The 18,271-nt window shown below is 45.3% G+C and overlaps 11 protein-coding genes across 11 annotated transcripts; 6 read left to right on the top strand and 5 right to left on the bottom strand.

Moving 5' to 3' along the window:
• Nucleotides 1–27: 27 nt before the first annotated feature.
• Nucleotides 28–459, bottom strand: C7M61_000665 (U4/U6-U5 snRNP complex subunit; the record flags this gene model as incomplete). Its single annotated transcript, XM_024856098.1, has 1 exon — nt 28–459. The coding sequence occupies one exon, from the start codon at nt 457–459 to the stop codon at nt 28–30; it is 432 nt and encodes a 143-aa protein (XP_024715697.1).
• A 98-nt stretch (nt 460–557) lies between these two features.
• On the top strand, nt 558–1,220 carry C7M61_000664 (uncharacterized protein; the record flags this gene model as incomplete). Its single annotated transcript, XM_024856097.1, has 1 exon — nt 558–1,220. One exon carries the CDS (start codon nt 558–560, stop codon nt 1,218–1,220), a length of 663 nt encoding a protein of 220 aa, XP_024715696.1.
• A 354-nt stretch (nt 1,221–1,574) lies between these two features.
• Nucleotides 1,575–2,639, top strand: URA4 (dihydroorotase; the record flags this gene model as incomplete). The annotated part of the gene is made up of 1 exon (XM_024856096.1): nt 1,575–2,639. The coding sequence occupies one exon, from the start codon at nt 1,575–1,577 to the stop codon at nt 2,637–2,639; it is 1,065 nt and encodes a 354-aa protein (XP_024715695.1).
• Nucleotides 2,640–4,084: 1,445 nt separating this feature from the next.
• Nucleotides 4,085–5,719, top strand: C7M61_000662 (uncharacterized protein; the record flags this gene model as incomplete). Its single annotated transcript, XM_024856095.1, has 1 exon — nt 4,085–5,719. One exon carries the CDS (start codon nt 4,085–4,087, stop codon nt 5,717–5,719), a length of 1,635 nt encoding a protein of 544 aa, XP_024715694.1.
• Nucleotides 5,720–5,841: 122 nt separating this feature from the next.
• C7M61_000661 (phosphoglycerate mutase family protein) lies at nt 5,842–6,831 on the bottom strand (the record flags this gene model as incomplete). The annotated part of the gene is made up of 1 exon (XM_024856094.1): nt 5,842–6,831. One exon carries the CDS (start codon nt 6,829–6,831, stop codon nt 5,842–5,844), a length of 990 nt encoding a protein of 329 aa, XP_024715693.1.
• A 215-nt stretch (nt 6,832–7,046) lies between these two features.
• Nucleotides 7,047–9,404, bottom strand: CCR4 (CCR4-NOT core exoribonuclease subunit; the record flags this gene model as incomplete). Its single annotated transcript, XM_024856093.1, has 1 exon — nt 7,047–9,404. One exon carries the CDS (start codon nt 9,402–9,404, stop codon nt 7,047–7,049), a length of 2,358 nt encoding a protein of 785 aa, XP_024715692.1.
• Nucleotides 9,405–9,972: 568 nt separating this feature from the next.
• Nucleotides 9,973–10,962, bottom strand: C7M61_000659 (uncharacterized protein; the record flags this gene model as incomplete). The annotated part of the gene is made up of 1 exon (XM_024856092.1): nt 9,973–10,962. One exon carries the CDS (start codon nt 10,960–10,962, stop codon nt 9,973–9,975), a length of 990 nt encoding a protein of 329 aa, XP_024715691.1.
• A 358-nt stretch (nt 10,963–11,320) lies between these two features.
• NTG1 (bifunctional N-glycosylase/AP lyase) lies at nt 11,321–12,415 on the bottom strand (the record flags this gene model as incomplete). The annotated part of the gene is made up of 1 exon (XM_024856091.1): nt 11,321–12,415. The coding sequence occupies one exon, from the start codon at nt 12,413–12,415 to the stop codon at nt 11,321–11,323; it is 1,095 nt and encodes a 364-aa protein (XP_024715690.1).
• Nucleotides 12,416–13,068: 653 nt separating this feature from the next.
• CAT8 (DNA-binding transcription factor) lies at nt 13,069–16,053 on the top strand (the record flags this gene model as incomplete). The annotated part of the gene is made up of 1 exon (XM_024856090.1): nt 13,069–16,053. The coding sequence occupies one exon, from the start codon at nt 13,069–13,071 to the stop codon at nt 16,051–16,053; it is 2,985 nt and encodes a 994-aa protein (XP_024715689.1).
• A 122-nt stretch (nt 16,054–16,175) lies between these two features.
• Nucleotides 16,176–17,105, top strand: C7M61_000656 (uncharacterized protein; the record flags this gene model as incomplete). Its single annotated transcript, XM_024856089.1, has 1 exon — nt 16,176–17,105. The coding sequence occupies one exon, from the start codon at nt 16,176–16,178 to the stop codon at nt 17,103–17,105; it is 930 nt and encodes a 309-aa protein (XP_024715688.1).
• Nucleotides 17,106–17,338: 233 nt separating this feature from the next.
• Nucleotides 17,339–18,262, top strand: C7M61_000655 (N-acetylglucosaminylphosphatidylinositol deacetylase; the record flags this gene model as incomplete). Its single annotated transcript, XM_024856088.1, has 1 exon — nt 17,339–18,262. One exon carries the CDS (start codon nt 17,339–17,341, stop codon nt 18,260–18,262), a length of 924 nt encoding a protein of 307 aa, XP_024715687.1.
• Between the last annotated feature and the right edge of the window lie 9 nt (nt 18,263–18,271).

Below are 18,271 nucleotides of genomic sequence, written 5' to 3'. Positions count from 1 at the left end.
CAAAGGCCTTCCCACGTTTCGTTGTAGTTACCTCATCCTCGCAGAGCTGTAGTCTTTCGGGCTCACTACCAAACCTTTGCCCTTAATGGCGCCTCTATATATCGTCTCGATGATATCAATCATCTCTTGCTTGTTGTCTATTAGGAAATTGAGCTTGTTGTTGTTGCCAGTACCGAAGTCACACATCATGTGTTTGTTGCGGTAAAAGAACATCACTGTGCAAGGATCGTAAAGCTCATACATCTCATTGAAATCAGGAACCTGTTCTATGTCACAGACATAAATAGCGGCAAAGTTCTTGACCTTCTCGGCGATACCGTAGAGTACTTCATCCATTATCATACACAGGCGATCATAGTCCTTGCCGAATCGGATGATGACAAGTCTTTCGTCTTCAGATAAGATGGCCTGATCGACATGCCAACCAGTTCGTAGATGGGGAAGAAAGATGGAGCTCATGGGGGTGTAAAGAAGCTTTGAAGATGAGGTTCCTATGTGCGAAGCAGAGCCGCACTGGCTTTTTTGCAACCACTTTGTACCAGTTGTGTTCCACAAAAATGTCAGGTAATGAAGACTTCGAAACTGAAATCATCAACTGTGAAACCGACAAGGAGGTGACTAGTTCGGACGAGAGTTTCCTAGAAGAAAAGCCACATTACTACACCCGATTCAAGATTCGTGATCATGTTAAAGCGCTATTCAAGGCTAACGATGGCAGAACGATTGATGGGAGGGAAGAATGCAGATCTTCCGAAGACAGGCCCTCACGCCATTTGATCAGCTGCCTGGCTACCAAAATGATTCTATCGAATGAGCATGATTGTCTCATATATCATCATCTCAAGACCGAGAGGCAACTTAAGCGGAGGGCAAACTTCGAAGTCTTTCCTAGCCAGTGGTGTTTATGGGTTCAAACAGAAGAAAACGACGAGAAGGTTGAGTCGAAGATGAAAATTAACAATACGAAGGCACTAGGACTCATGATTGGAACGATTAACGCAGAATACACAATGAGAAGAAAGTTGCATTTGCTTAGAGCAGAGGTCACGCCAACAACAAAGAATGCCTACTCGAAGCTGTCGATCTTTATGAAAGTCCTGCCATCTGACGAACTCCATTGCTTCCAGGAGTTTGCGAGAGTAATCTTATTAGACAAGATTTCGCAGCCAATGAGTATAAAGGGTATGTGTATCGCTAAGCAAAAGAACCATCACAACTAACAAAGCAGTTCCAACTATAGGCATTTCTTTACTGAAAGCAACAGAAGAGTACTCCCTTATCGTTTTATGGATAGGTGAACCCGCGGGAACTCCCGATGAGAAGGCCGTTTACGAGATGCTTGAGGCTTTCACTCATCAAGTTGAAGCACCATACATTGATGTAATCCAAACATCGATTCTAGTGAACCATGACACAAAGGAAACCATCGAAATGTTTCCCCATGAATCTTAAACTTCGAAAAGTGTCTAAAATCTGGGGTGCATCACGTGTGGCTTATCGAGATCTACAATAGATTTTTTCAGCATTTTTTTTTTTACGGTAGTAACCAAGAAAAGCACCAGTATATAATTAAGATGTCCGAAATCGAACTTGGTATCACCGCTGACATGCATGTCCATCTTCGTGATGGTAAAATGATGGATCTTATCACTCCCACTGTCAGGGAAGGTGGTGTGTCCATCGCATATGTGATGCCCAACTTGGTTCCTCCCATCACCACCATTGATCGTGTGGTCCAGTACAAGAATGATCTCCAGAGACTTTCACCAAAAACGACTTTCTTGATGAGTTTTTACTTGTGCAAAGACTTGACGCCTGAGCTTATCAATGAGGCGGCTAAGATTGGTGCAATCCATGGTGTCAAATGCTACCCAGCTGGAGTCACCACCAACTCCTCTGCTGGCGTTGACCCTAATGACTTTTCAAGTTTTTACCCAATCTTTAAGGCTCTTGAAGAGAACAACCTTGTTCTTAACTTGCATGGCGAGAAGCCACCTTCAAAGGACGAAGACATCCATGTCTTGAACGCAGAGCCTCAGTTCATGCCTGCCCTTCTCAAGTTGCACCGTGATTTCCCCAACTTGAAGATCATTTTGGAGCACTGTACAACAGAGAGCGCCATCAACACAATCCGTCAAATTCACAAGGAGAACCCTGAGTCAAAGGTCGCAGCTACCATCACCGCCCACCATCTTTCCTTAACTATCGACTCATGGGCAGGAAACCCAATTAATTTCTGCAAACCTGTTGCCAAGTTGCCTGCTGATATGAGAGCCTTGGTTGAAGCCGCCACCTCTGGTGAGAAATACTTTTTCTTTGGTTCGGATTCGGCTCCTCACCCTATCGAGAACAAGGCTAAGCACACTGGCGTCTGCGCAGGTGTTTACACGCAAAGCAACGCCATTGCCTATGTTGCTGAAGTTTTCGAGGCGGCTGGAAAGCTCAAGAATTTACGTAAATTTGTTTCTGAAAACGGACGGGAGTTCTATCAGATCGAGGACGAAGACTTGGTGAGCCAAGATAAGGCGGTGCTTGTTCGTCGCGATAACGCTGTACCACAGGTAATTGGCAACGACAAATTAGAAGTTGTGCCCTTCAAGGCGGGAGAGACTTTGAAGTACGCTGTTGAGTGGAAATAGATAACTTATTTGGGAGTGGGGTAAGAAATTGAGGGAGCCGATTCCTTCTTTTTCGAAAAAAAATAAATATACCTAGACAACTAACTCAGTACATAATTGAAAGAGGTGAGTTGCTGTTATTACGCACCAATGAAAATTTACAATAGTAAAATCGAGTCATAGAAATTTAGAATTAAGCTTTAAAGAAGCCACTAGCGAATCGGGAAATTTTGGCCCGAACGGTGCTTGGAACCGAAGACTGACAGGACTGCATGGACCAGGGGCTGCACAGCTGCCAAACCAGAGGCGAGATGACAATTGGAGACCTGGCATAAATTCGTGATATCTGCCAAATGCATAGCGTCACTGCCACGAGCCGCCCGGCGTGATTACCAGAAATCCTTTGATAACGGTTCAAGTATGAAGTTTTGTGTGTATTTTGCAATGGATGCACAACTCGGGCAAAAGCGACAGAGCTCGGATGCAACCGAAAACGTAAGAAGTTTCCTCGGTCGCGAGTTGAGCACCGATCTTGCTATTGCCGCATGGCCCATTCGGAAATTCACTTTTCATTAATTACGACAATAATTGATCCGGATGAAACGGCATCAAAAGGAACAATTCCTTCGGTTAGGCACAGTACTGCGTTAAAAGCGTTCCAAGCAACGCACGGAAGCAACTACGCAGATTGCGCTGGCTAAGTGTCTTGTGAGAGATTTGGATCAGCGCGGTAGCACCGAAACACAACCCGAGGAACCCGAACCTCAGAAATCTTCAAGAATTGAGAATCTGCTGTTTTATCACCCGTAGTTGCTAGCCAAAGTCAATCGTCCCCTTTGTACGACCAAAGACCCCACGTTTCAGCATTAGCCATGTGGTGCCAAAAGGCGCTGTGCGACTCGGCCAATACTCATGAGACCTTAAAGTGCCCTCGTGGGCCACTTTGCGGCTCCTAGGTGACAGGGTCCAGGAATCGGGGATAATCACTAGGAGGGTGTTGAAAAGTGAAATGTTAAGGCTAGGTCAAAGAAGACTTTATCTAAAAGCCTCCACGTTTTAGTGCCGCTACATTCCAAGATAAGAGCCCGATTGAAAGGGAAAAATGATCCTATCGCGAACCGGGTCTATTAGCTAATTTTTGTCACGTTCGTCCATCTGCGGGTGCGGCAACCGTGCAGCACAGATAGGCTTTGTCCTTTTTTTTTTTTTTGCTTCTCATACGGCGCTTTTGGTCGCAGTGAGTGCTGCTAGCTCGGGCTCATATAGTGCATTTGCCGGGCCAATCCCACGCATATAAAACCACGCTGATCCGCCATTCCCTCCAATCGTTTATTTTTCACTTCTACATCACTTCCATAAAACAAGGCTTTCAATTGCCAAGCAGACCCTTACTTTAGTTCTCACTGATCTTCCTGTCAAATTCACCTTGGCAACGGGCTACTTTTTTACTTGGCACACATTCAACAATGTCTACCAGAGACTTACCGCATTCTGTCAAAGAAGCCGTCTGCGGATGGTATGAAAGAATTCCTGGCGAATTAGCCTTGACCAAGGCTCAGCGTGATAGAAATTCGGCTTTGGTGGAAGAGGCTGACGCCGAAAACGAGAAGGCGGTCAGAAAAGTCCAGTTCAAGAACTTGTGGCCTGCCTTCATCTCCGGTGCTGGTCTCTTCTCTGATGGTTACGTCAATAACTCCATCTCTGCTGTTACCACCTGTTTGTCTACCCTTTACCCCCACCAGTACGCAGAGTCGAACGCTATCTCCAATGTTGCAGCTATCGCTTTCGCCGGTACTGTCTTGGGTCAGTTATCTTTCGGTTACATCTCCGACCATTTCGCCAGAAAGGGTGGTATGTTGGCTGCAAACATAATCCTTATCGTCTTCACCCTTCTCTGTGCTGTTGCCACATGGGGTGTCACTCCAGAGGGCATGTTCGCCGCCTTGACCACTTTCCGTTTCTTCTTGGGTGTGGGTATCGGTGCTGAATATCCTACCTCTTCCGTCATTGCATCTGAATTCGCCAACCAGTTGCCTCCTGGTCACAGAAACAGATACTTTGTCTGGTTCACCAACTCTTGCATTGACTTCGGTTACGTGGTGGCCGCTTTCGTGCCTATGGTCTTGTTGTGGATTTTCTCCGACAGACATTTGGAGCCTGTCTGGAGATTGACCCTTGGCCTCGGTGTTTTCCCTCCATTCGTCCTCTTCTTCATGAGAAGAAAGATGGAGAACTCTGAATCATACGAAAGGACAAACATGAAATCTGTGAAGAAGTTCCCATGGTGGCTCGTTATTAAATTCTACTGGTTCAGGTTGTCAGTTGTCTCCATCGTATGGTTCATTTACGATTTTTCCGCTTACTCCTTCGGTCTTTACTCGAACTACATTTTGAAAATGATTCTTCCTGGCAATGACATGTACAAGTCATTTGGATGGAATGTTGTTTTCAACCTCTTCTATCTTCCAGGTACTTTCCTTGGTGGTTTTTCTACCGATTACTTCGGCCCTCGTCTTACTATGGCTGGTGGTCTTACCGCACAGGCAATTGTTGGTTTTGGTATGACAGCCGGTTTCCACTCTTTGAAGCACAAGATTGGTGGCTTTGTTGTCGTCTATGGTGTCTTCTCTGCCTTGGGTGAGTTTGGTCCAGGTAATAACGTTGGCTGTTTGGCTTCCAAGACTTCAGCTACAGCTGTCAGAGGTCAGTACTACGGTATTGCTGCTGCCATTGGTAAGGTGGGTGCTTTCGTCGGTACTTACATTTTCCCCATCATTTTGAAGAACAATGGTGGTGCCGACTCTGACGAGGGTGTCAGAACCGCCTTTTACATCTCTTCTGGTTTGTGTCTTTTCTCCGCTGTCTTGACCTTGTTCTTTTGCCCATCTGTCGGCCAGGAAGCCATCAATGACGAGGACAAGAACTTCATCCAGTACTTGAAGGTCAACGGCTATGACCTTTCCAACTTGGGTGACGGTACCATCGTTCAAGAGTACGAGGAGTCTGGAGAGAGCTTCAATGATCCTAAGGACAAGATGGAGCCTCGTGTGCGCCAGGGCTCAGCCTCTGAGACTTCCTCCACTGAAGAGAAGAAGATATAAACCATTGTCCGAGCGACTTTAAATTTACTTTAGTTCGTCAGATCACTTTGATCACGTTTGGAAAAGGTAATTTATTTAGGATCATTATAAAAATTTTTTATTGAATAATGAGACTTGTAGTTTTAATCTATTCTTCTGGTTGCCTTGACTACCACGGGGATCATACCACCTGTGGAAATGGCGAAGGGTCTATGGTTGAAGACAGTCAAGAGTTCACTGATGGTACCCGCATGAGACGTAGTAGAAATGAAAGCGTTAGCCAATGCTTTTTCACGATCGACAGCATTTGCCTGACTGTCCCAGTCCTTCTCGAACAATTCCTGGCAGAAATCGTTCGTCCTCACACAATGATGATGGTGGCTTTCTTGCTCGTCAGTATGAAGAACATCCTCTTCCAGGAAACCATCCTCAAATTCATAACCGTATCCCAGGAACCTCTTTTCTATAATGCTTTTTGTGTTTCTTTTATTGCATGTATGGGAGCCATACCGCTCTCTAAGCTTCTCCACAATTAAGGCCTTCTGATCCGCCGATCTGAGGTTCTCCCACGTGTACTGTAGAGTCCACATTGATCTTTGTAACGGAGAGACATAGAATTTGTCAGGCAATGGAGCACCATGCTCCTTGATCTCCTTCTCCCACACTTCATGATTCTGTCTAGCCTGCTCAATGCCCTTTGCTGAAAGCATGGCATCCGGGCCATACTCCAACTCACCATCGGTATTGAGATGAGACCATTTTTCAGACCAGGCTTGGATTCCGTACTTGTCGACAACCATGTTATGGAATCCTTCACCATGTCTAGCACATGTAACGAGCTTGAACACCTCATTAGGCTTAGCATGTCTATTCAATTCTTTCAATTCCTCAATGAGGTCACCCCAAGATTTGAGTCGTCCAATGTTGTTGAAGGCATAGTTGAACTTCAAATCATCGGTCTTCTCATCCGACTGTGCAAAGAAGCCCGGTACCACTTCAAAAGACCATTTGAAATTGTCCCTCGTCTTCTCATCTTGAAGTGCTTTTGCAACCGTTTCTGCGAACCACTCTCTGACATCTAGATGGCCAAGAGCATCGTGACGATCTTGGAATGACGGAATTAAAAGGGACATGCTGTAAAAAATGGTGACCCAGCGATGCTCTATAAACACGCGAGTAGTTCAATGGGTAGATTTTCGGAGTAGCGTTTCGCAAACCCTAAAAATCCGTTACGAGGTCCCCCACATACCCCACCTACGCAGTCTCTACATCTCACTTTTATCAGTTTATACTAAAATACACTCAGGGTGTGGAAACCCTGCATCTTCATCTAACATCATTCTTGTCATCACGTCTTTCTGGAGGAGCCGCCTTTGAAATCTGGCTTGAAGTCTGGCTTCTTCACTCCAGATGATGCACCCTTCTTCCGCACCTTGAACTTCGTCACGAGAGGTATATGATCCGAGGCAAAATGCGCGTTGGGAATACCAATATGGTGACTCATATACTCTTCGTCAGCCTTGCTGAGCAAACCTTGCACCTGCAAAGTAGGCGTGGTGTACCAAACATAGTCGATCACATCGGTGAAAGTTGGCGTGTAATTAGTGAACGGGAAGTCCGATGCAATGTGGTCGTAAGCCGACTTCAACTTGAACGAGTGATGGAAACCCTCGTCTGTGAATCTTCCGTAGTCCTTGCCCTCCAAGTCCTCGTGCTTAGACACTGAGCCAGTGGAGAACAATTGATACACCGCACTGTTCTTCGTAGAGTTGAAATCACCGCAGATGATAACCGACGAGTTTTTGATCTCTTCCTGATTGGAGGTGTGGTTGAATTTCTTGATGACTCCCAGCAACTCCTCCAACAAAATACCAACTTGCAATGCCTTCACATCGTTAAACGCAGGGTCCCAATGTAAGTGAGTATTCACAAAGATAATCTTCTCGCCTGTCTCAATGTGCTGTAGTTGAACAATTAAAGCAATATGATCCTTATTCATGAATCTGTTGAACAAGTCCTTAGTCTTCTTGTACTTGTCTGAGCCCATGCACACAGTGTTGTACTCAAAGTTCTGCTTCTGAACAAATTGGAACTTGGAAGCACGGTAGAATGTGGCACAACCATCAACCTTCTTGGATTCAAGTTCACCCATGGTTTTGGATCTTGTCTTACTGAAGAAGAAGCCCTTGTACCCAACATTCTGCATGAGAGGCACCCAAAATTCATGGAAAGTACGAGTCTCGACTTCTTGCAAGCAAATAACATCAGTTGCAAGTGCAAGAATTTCTTCTTTCAATGCGTTCTTCCTGTGCTCCCAATCCAAAGCCCAAGATGGAGTGTATTGGTACAACTTCGTGGTAGCGTAGTGCTGACACAAGGTGTTGTACGACATCAAAGTGAAAGTACTTGATGCATCAGCATTAGCATGATCGTCGGAGTATGCATTTGGATTGGTCACAGGATCAATGATTTCACCATCTTCCTTCAACAAAAGCCATGATCTTGGTTTTGGCTCCGCATAAGTAGGTTCCATGTCCCTATAATAATTAATCAAGGCTTTAGGTCCACTCTCAGCCACCAAGTTTGCAATTTTCAAGTCGATTGGATTTCCCTCGATACCTAAAAACAACAACTCTATCAAATTCCTGAACTCAATTGGAAATGTCTTAATGTTGTTGTCAAAAAGGTAAAGGTAACGTAAGTTGTAACAAAGACCCAACTCAGGAGGCACCTCAGTGATTCTGTTATGCGACAAGTCCAAAACTCTCAAACCACGTAATTCTTTGATTTGTTTGGGAATCGAAGTGAGCTTGTTGTAATTCAAGTAGAGGCTCTCCAAAAAATCGTACCTGAACAATTTCGGAGAGAGGTTCAACAAGCCTTGACCAGATAAATCCAAATGACACCACAATTGCTTACCGTGAGATCTAGCCATCAATCTTTGTTCTTCATCTTCCTCCAAATCCATCTTCTTATTTCTCATCAATGCAGCTGGAGTATTAGGAGTTTGGGCAGCCAACTGCTGTTTCTCCTGTTCTTTCAATGCATTGACAATGGTCTTGGTGGCCTCGATCAACGAGACTGTCTTCACATCGTTATATGGGTTCTTGTTCTTTCTCAGATTCTGAGCGTACTGCTTAGCGTAGAAATGTGGAATATCTTCACTGCGAGACAACAGGCACAACAGTGTTTGATGCTGCCAATACAATGTGTTGGGATCATCAACATTAATAGCGCTCACCTTCGCCGCAGCAGGCTGGAAGCCTCCAGCAGCCAACTGAACATTCAGAGGCTGAGAGGACTGTGGCTGTTGGCCTTGCAGGGGCTGCTGCAGCTGCAGCTGAAGCGGTTGTTGCAACATGCTGGCTTGCTGGTTCATAAACTTCTGTGGGTTCAAATTGGGTGGTTGTTGAAGCGTCTGCTGGTACTGATTCAATACCTGATCACCTTGAGCCTGTCCCTGCTGAGATTGGAATTGCAGCGGGGGAAAAAAGCCAGGGCCAGGTGCCAGGTTGAATGAGTTACCATTCCGTTGGTAATATTGAGAGTCCGCATACATACCATCTTGCGTGCCAGGGTATTGAGGACCAGAAGCGGCGCTTTGCTGCTGGTTCTGAGGTTGACCCTGTTGCAATTGCTGGAGCAAGATCTGCTGTGATGGTATGCCTGGTTGCAGATTCAGCTGGAACTTTTGATTTATGTTCATCGCCTATTCGCTTGAGCTTTCCACCGGGATTTCAGAACACGCTTAAAATCTTTCGGATTTTCGGTGCAACCAGTGGTCAAGCTAATCCTTCTTTGCCGAAGTTTACCGGATTGTCTAATGTTTCCAGATACAGCTGTGTTTGTGAAACGGCGTCGACTCTTCGTTGAACAAGAAAAAACGTTGGGCAGCGAATTCGGGGAAGTGTGGCACCACAAAACAAGCTCTATTTCGCTATAAGGCTTTATTGGGTGAGGAATTTCCTTGATTGGATAAAATCACTGACAAATTCTTTGATCGACTCAAGTTGGCGAAGATTGATTGTTACTCGGGTTGAACATCTAGACAGGGCAGTTTTCGTTGCAGGTCACGTTACTTGATGTGTCTTGCACGACTATCACCACATCCTTCAATCGAACTTTTGACATTAAATTTAAGGGATTTGGATTGATTGGCAAAAATTAAGCAAGAAAAATTGGGTGTATTAGTAAAAATTATCTATCTATTGTCTGGAGTGATGGAGCGGGACATTGCGATGAGAATCCTACTGGCTGCGAAAATAGGCTCGACTTTATGCATAGTCAATTTCAGATACCAAGGCGATATGGTCTGATGGGAATTGTCTATCAGGGAAGCCGGGGGCATTCAGACTGTAGTTTTGCTCGACTTTGCCGAGTACCTTTGTCGAGACCAACTGATCCTTGGAGAACCAGATGTGATCCAAAACAGCAGTGAGACTTCTAGTATAACTCGTGAAATCAAGAGTTTCCGAGAGTGAATTATCAAGAAGGGGTCCATAGGCGGGGGAAAGAGCGAATGGATTCTTGATGTAAGAGTCTACCTCTTCCCCATCAAGCAAAGACCCATACTTACGGGACTTGAACTCCTGAGCAGTATCTATGTTAACTCCTCCTCTTGAAAGAAGACGGTAGACTGACGACGTTGGCGTGGAATTGAAGTCACCGCACATCAAAACTGGAGGGTTATCTAGTTCCGAGTCTGCAACAAACCTGGCGAGCGCATTGAGAAGGAGCTTGGTTTGCAATAACTTGACATCATTGAATGCCGGCAGCCAATACAAATGCGTGTTTGTGACGAACAAATGCGTCTTCTTGATCTTGTCGTAGAGATGGGCTAATATAGCCACGGTGTTCCGAGGTATAAGTCTCGAATTGACGTCCTCGGTGAGGTCGAACCTGTCGCCATGATCAGCGACATAGCCGCCAAAGTGGAAATTCCTCGACTCAATGAGATCAAACCTGGATTTGTTGAAGAAGATACCAACGCCGTCCATGAACTCTGGTGGCCTTGTTCCCCAATATGCTGGCTGTGGCTTTCTCAAATAGATCAGCTCGTAATTATCTAGCGGAAACAGATTTCGCCAAAAGTTTTGATATACCAGACATTCAAGCTCTTGAAAGCACATTATATCACACCGTAGTTGCTTTATCGTGCTGTTTATGAGCGGGAATCTGTAATGAGGCCAGTCAAGATACTGAGGATCAAGGTATTCGAAAACCTGTTTCCAAACGTAATGCTGCGATAGAAGATTGAAAGACATAACTGAGAAGGATTGAGGTGTCAGCTCACGAAGTTGTATCCAATTCCGATAGGCTAACGCATCGTAGTCCGCAGGTGGCTGGATCTGGGTATGTGGATAAATCGGTGGAGTTGATTCGAGGCGGAGTCTTGATGAGCAATGGAGTGATCGACATGCCTGTGGAGAAAGCCTCGACAGTATTTTTAACATGCCGCTGCTAGGCGTGTGACAATCTGTGTACTTATAAGATCGGAGATGGCAAGTAGATGCGTTGTGCACCCTGATGCGCAGTAACACCGAGGTAGCAAAGGCCGATACGAAAGGTATCAAGCCACAAACAAACGCATGACAATTGTAGCCGAGATGGTATCACAGGTCTCTAAATCTCCACAAGCGGCAGCAAATCCGCCCGTTGGCGACGGAGTTTTGCTAGTCTCTCTTCGCTAATTGGACCCTTAAGGAGCTTCCTGTTCACACCCTTACATAAGCCCTTGGACAACGTACAAACATCGCAATTTGAAATCTGAGAGTTGCAAACGGTTTGACCGAATCCCACTAATAACGGATTGACCTGTGCCCAAAGCCTGCGTGGAAGCCACAGTTCGAGCTCCAACCGAGTGGCCTCAGGCTTATCGGTTTTTCGCACCCAACCCCATTTCTGCGCTAAGCGGTGGATATGCACATCCACGCCAATACCACTGTTGATGCCCCAGCCAAATTGAAGAAGCAAATGCCCCATTTTAGGACCCACTCCAGGAAGCTCAACCACTTCCTCGATGGTTTTAGGTATATCGCCATTATGCTTCTCGTGAAGTAGATCACAGGCTTTCTTTATGTACATGGCCTTCCTGCGGTGGAAGCCCACACGCTTGATAAGCTCATCGAGCTCAGATTCAGTGGATGAGCGAACAGCCTCAATGCAAACGCCATTTTCAAAACCTTTGGAAATGAAATAGGCTTTCATGTTCTGCAGTGCTTCGTAGTTGATTTCGTCCTTTGTCTGGGAAGAGAGCATAAGCAGAATGAGGAGCTGGAACCGGTAGAGCTGAGGCTGATTTTGCAGCAAGGCTGGCGAAAGAGTATCGGGCATTTTCTCACAACCCATAGAGTCCACAGGCGTGACGATCTTGGCCCTCATGGCAATAATCTCATTGTAGATGTGTTGCCAGTTCTTGGGTTGACCTTCAGCAAGATCAGAGTCCTTGACTGTAGAGAAGCACGTCCCGTTGATAGGAGATACCTCAGTGGAACACGTCTCCTCTTCTTTCACGTCAACCTCTTTGGTGTCCTCTCTCTTTATCGCCTCCGTTTTCACGCGTGTTTCCGTCTTGATGACTTCTTCCTCTTTGACTGGCACCTCCTCTTCGATCTTGACTTCCACAGACTGAAGCTGGAATCTGGACTCCAAACGAGGAGACTTACGTCTTTTCACGACCTGATCGGCCGCCTTGGTTATGATACGCTTAGAAGGCATGCTTGGACCAAATCAGAGGGAAGATTTGACAGACATAAGGTGGCGCATCAGGCTTCGCACAAATTAGGCAAAAAGCGGTCGAAGTCCGAATACCGTTGGGTCTGTACGGGTGAAGTTTACACAAAATGCCTTTGGAACACAATGGGAGTCTCCAGACCAATCCCCTTTGACGCATTTGAAAAAAAATCCGGGGTTTGAGGTTGATCCGTCGAGCCGGCTTTTAGCACATTCAATGTCCCTTTGTCCGGCGGCAGTAAGAAGAGGTATGGGGTTTTCCAAGGAAAACGGAAATTAGCAATTTTGGGCATCAAAGAAAAAGTCTGATTTTTTGTGTCATTGACGAAAAAAGGTTATCTTTCTGTTTCCGTGAATCCACCACCCGACGCCTTTGGGATTACATCACAGGAGATTTGCAACCGAGGACCTCTCATTAGCGCGATAACCAGACGCACAGACTTGACTCATTGATCGCATGTGCAGCGAAGAACACTAGTCAATGTGAAGGGTCTTGTGCGCACTCCACACTCCATCCCCAAGTTTCGAAAGATTCAACAACTAAGCTGTTTTTTCCTTATTACCGGCTGTCGACGCGTGGTTAATTAAGTGATTTTGTGTTCAAGCTTTAACAGCCTACTTATTTGCAATCCCGTTAAATGCCTCCAGATGCTCTAGAACCGCCAAAGGGCTCGGATGCAAAAAAGTCTAAGAGCAAGGGGAAAGTCCAGCTAGATCCACTGAAAACAATTACCGCCCCCGGATCTTCGGTTACAAGGATTGCACAGGCTTGCGATCGATGTCGAGCGAAGAAGTCGAAATGTGACGGTAAACGACCTGCTTGTTCAGCATGTGCTGCAGTGGGTATCAAGTGTGTTGTATCCGACAAGCTCTCCAGAAGAGCGTTTCCCAAAGGATACACGGAAACTTTGGAGGAGAGGATCCGTCAGCTTGAGGCAGAAAACACAAAGCTTCAGGGCCTCCTTGATCTTCGAGATGAACAACGAGGAATCAGTAGCTCAATTGGCGATGTTTCCAACAGTAGGTCTGATTCTGACCTGGACTCCTCTCGACATAACGAGAGCTCGAATATTCCAAATTTCCTGAATCCTCATTCTGTGCTTCACACCCATACGCATGGTGATGGTTGTGCCTGTTGTTCGGGTAGCAATGTACTCCACGAAAGGCCTGTATCGCTAGCAGGGTCAGTCTACGGAGAGTCCGGAAACGTTTCTGTTCCTCAATCTGTACTCAGCGGGGATGACGATGACACTCATAGTCTTTTGAGTCTCGAGGACCCGCTGTTCCTGAGCCAAAGTAGGCCTTTCGATACGAGATTCAATTCATTTCCTAACAAAGAGGTTAGCCCAGCACCAGGCGCTTTTGCTGCTGCCACTGCCATCGAACAAATGCAAAAAATGGCGACTCCTCGAGATCAGCAGTTGGAGGAAGAGAGCAAACAGAAGCTACTTACACATCTCTTAGCCGCTTCTATTCCAAGAAGCACAGAAGAGACTTTATTTATTCCCACACTTCTCGCCAAAATATGCCAGGTCTATGGATATGGGTCAAAGCCTGCCATCATTACAGCAAATGCATTAGCTTCTCTTAAGGAGACGCTAGACTCCCAAAGTCTTTATCAGCCCGACTATAATGAGGAGGCTGACTTGATGTCTCTCATAATGGACAGAACAGATGTGACCAATTTGAGCCACTACGAGGCCATGAGATTCCTTAAAATGTTACATCTTCCGAACAGGGCCGAACTCGATCATCTACTCACACTATATTTCAAAGAATGGGGCAATATCATGCCTTTGGTAAACAAGGGTGTGTTTCTCAAAAACTTCTTGAAGCTTGATAACCTCGTCGATCATAATTCGGACGAACCAAGTTATGAATATTCATATGAGCTGACAGAGAAGGTGGGAGCACTTATGGTGCTTGTTGTCTCGTTTGGTATTCTTTCACAAAAATTTGAGCTCATGCATTCAAATGACAAGGTAGAGCTTCGTCACAGGGCAGCATTGCTTAACCGTTATGACAAGTTGATCCACGAGTTTATCAAGCCCAATTGTTTGATCACTAAATACTGTTCTTTACAGTCCCTTCAAATTCTTGCATTAGCTCTTCAGTACTGTCTAGCTATTGGCGACGTCACTACTTGTTATGAACTCCGTGGTCGTGTTATTTCAATGGCCCAGCAGCTAAGATTGCATAGATGTCCTGCTGCTGTGCTCGGACTCAACGGTAAAGACATCAACAACGTGAACCTTCAAAACTTTATGCAAGGTGAGCGTCGTATCTTGTTTTGGTGCATCTACTGTCTTGACGCCTATTCCTCTTTGAACTTGGGTATCCCTCGACTTTTGAAGGACTATGAAATTGAGTGTGCTATGCCTTTCAGCGGCAGTAGTGAAGATGAAAGAGATAATGAGAATGTCTTGATTGTGAACAATACCAAGTTGACTATTTTCGGCAGAGTTTCCAAACTGGCACTCAGTCTGATGCAATATTGCAAGGTTTTGGGCAACATTATGGATTCTATTTTCACGAGATCTGGAGATGTGAATGTGTCTGAGCGTGCCTTAGAGAAGGACAGAATTTTGGAATGCTGGAGAAGAGATCTTCCACAAGATCTCAAATTTGAGATCGATGTCAATGGCTTCTCTCTTCGGGATCACACGAATATCAAACTAGCAGGAGGAATGGAAGGAACTAATTGGAGCATTTACAGTCGTCACCAGCTCGTCATGATATTTTTATACTACCATGCTAAGGTTTTGATTTATTTGCCTATTATTTCCAAATATGGCTACCACCATAATGTTGGTTTGTCCATGAAGGAGAGAGTTGACCTGAAGCAAAGGGATGTTGCAAGTGTCATTTCAAGTATGACAATGATACAACAATCTTCGATACAGATTTTGGAAGTGATGAAAATAATGGCATCTAACTCAGCTTATTCGATCCCAATTCCGATCAATCTTCCAAGAGAAAAGGCCCGTTTTGCTTTGCTTGTTGCCAAGGGCTCACTTGATTTCATCAAGGGAGGTCCTCTTCATCAGTCGCTGAAAAGCCTTCTTATTCTGACATTGTCAGAATTTAATCAAGAGACAGAGATGCAGATACCTGGCGGTCTTACACCTAATTCCACGAGACTTCTTGAGCTCTCAATCATGAGCATCTTGGGCATCTCACCTTTGAAGAACTCTAACAACCTAAGAAAACGGGTCATGCTGGACAGGCCTATTAGCAAACAAGCGGTAATGAGAGACGCTTTATATGTCAATGGAATGGAGGACCAAGCATATTCCAAACCCAGACAGGCTTCTACGTTTGTGAAGAGCGAGAGCATGGATCTGCCAAGCTTGGACATTCCAACACAAAGTCCTACAATCGACATGAGTAACTCCAACAATGACTCGAATGGATCGTCCAACGAAGAAAGTCTCGAGGAACTTCTTCATTTCGACCCATTCACTATGAACTACAGTAACCAGCTTATGGCGACCGATTTTGCAGCCGACGGATCGCTTGGTCTCGTACCCTTCCTTAATGAAAATCCCGATGAGTACAGAGACGATGATCAAATGAGCGATCGAATTGACGAGGATGGTGGAGCTGTTTCGTTCGGCTGGTAGTCGGTGATAGCTCGGGCTAGTTCGGAGGTGATGCATGCTAATCCGAAATGTGGGGGTTTCGCGGCGTTCACCTAAATATTATATAAGACACATCGAAGTACCACTTAATCAAATCACCGAATATGTCAACTTTTGCAAAATCTGGGTTTCGTTCCCTCAATTACGACTCCTTCCGCCCTCACTATCCTTCCTCCTTTTACGATATCTTGTCGAAGTATATCGGAAGTAGAGAGGTCGAAAAGACGCTTGACCTAGGATGCGGAACGGCTGTTGCTACATTCCCTTTACTCAATCTTTCCCACTATGTCTACGGAATTGACTTGTCACCTTCGATGATCAAGACCGCCAATGACTTGAAGGCACAACGACTCGAGCAATTGGGTATCACCGACATGAACAGAATCGAATTTGCAGTCAGTGCGGTGGAGGACTTGGAAGTAGAGGCTGGCCTGTATGACTTGATAACGGCAGCCGAGTGTATCCATTGGTTCAGAGACTTGCCTACATTCTTCAGCTCAGCATCCAAGTACCTCAAACCCAAGGGCGTTTTGGCGTACTGGTATTACGTGGACCCGGTCTTTATCGGGTTTGAGGGACCCAGTGACAAGACCAAAAGCGAGACTGAAATCTGTGAAGCTGCAGACAAAATCTACAATAAGTACACGTATGAAGATCTGAATTGGTTTGGCAAACACTGGGAGCAGCCTGGCAGAAACGTCCTCAGAGACCTTTTGGTTGAGGTCGACAGTGCTATACCTAAGGACTTATTTGAAGATGTGAAGATCAAAAAGAGCAGTCTCTCTACAACAAGAGAATTTGACAGCGACGATCTTGGGATCAAGAAGGAAGGGATCCCTGTCACTTCATTTGTCAAGTACATGACAACTTTTGGCGCTGCTCACAACTACGCCGAGGCCAATGGCGAGGGAAGCCTCGAGAATTTTGAAAGCAAGATTCTTGAAGAGTTTGAGAAAGAACTTGGTTGGGACAGGGAGAAGACAAAGGTTAATATCGCTTGGAACACTGGTTACACCTTTATGAGGAAGAAGTAATTCTCAGGTGGAGTACCATTGGCTACGGAAAGCCATACTTATAACTTATGAATATAGATATAGAAGAGACACCGAAGCATCTGATTTATCGAGAATAAGATCTATAACTGGGGTACCTAAGTGAACCCCAAATCTACTGCGCGGTACCCAAACACAAAAAGCGGCCTGCGGATAGAATCAAGCCTCTTAACCAAGGCATTCCCAACAACACATCAATTCATCCCAACAATATTATGTTCAACCTTCCCAAATTCATAATCAGAGTTGTGGGATTCTCCTTTCTAATATGGGTTCTTCTCTCAACGATAGTTCCTCAAGCTACCCTAAAGTTTACCCATAAGGATATTCAGACCAACAGTTTCCAACAGCTGTCATACCCATACAGCTCGATTGTCTCACCAAGCTCACTCGAGATAACGAATTCTGATGTCTACTATATAATTGGCCACCCAGACGATGAGGTGATGTTCTTTGCGCCTTCGTTGTTAGAGTTACTGAAGAGTAAGCACAACAACCGTGTACACATCGTTTGTTTCTCCAAAGGTGACGCTGTTGACCCTTCAATGGGTAAGATCAGATCCACCGAGCTCATCAATTCCGCTAGAATTCTTGGCGTTCAGGAATCAGATGTCCACATTTTAGACAAGTACCAGGATGGCATGGATATAACCTGGGAGAAGGCCGACATTGGCGCCAGCTTGAGCACGTTGATTAAGGACAACTCAATTTTGATAACTTTTGATGAGCAAGGCGTATCAAAGCATCCTAACCATATTTCGCTTTACCATGGTGTTCGCAGCTTCTTTGAAAACTACCTCAAAAGGAGGTCTGCCAAAAGCAGATTATACGTGCTCAAGAGCTTGAACTTCTGGGAAAAGTATTCATTCACTTTACTCACGAATGTGGAGCTCTTTGTGGATTTGATCTCGAAGCACTTCCTCAGCAATATCCTCAAGCTCAATGTCAATGTAAGCTTCTTCAACCAAGTTTCCAAAGAAAGCCCTCCAACGATACGATTCTACTCGGATTTGAACATGCTCAGTGTATCTTATGCCGCTATGGCGTACGGCCACTTCTCACAAATGGTCTGGTTCAGATATGGGTGGCTCGTGTTCAGCCGGTACTTGACATACAACCATCTCATTCAGTTGAAGTAGATTGTTCAT

This window comes from Candidozyma pseudohaemuli (genome assembly GCF_003013735.1).
Source record: "Candidozyma pseudohaemuli strain B12108 chromosome Unknown scaffold00001, whole genome shotgun sequence".
Classification (NCBI taxonomy): Eukaryota; Fungi; Ascomycota; class Pichiomycetes; order Serinales; family Metschnikowiaceae; genus Candidozyma; species Candidozyma pseudohaemuli.
This window is presented reverse-complemented; position numbering and strand designations above follow the sequence as displayed.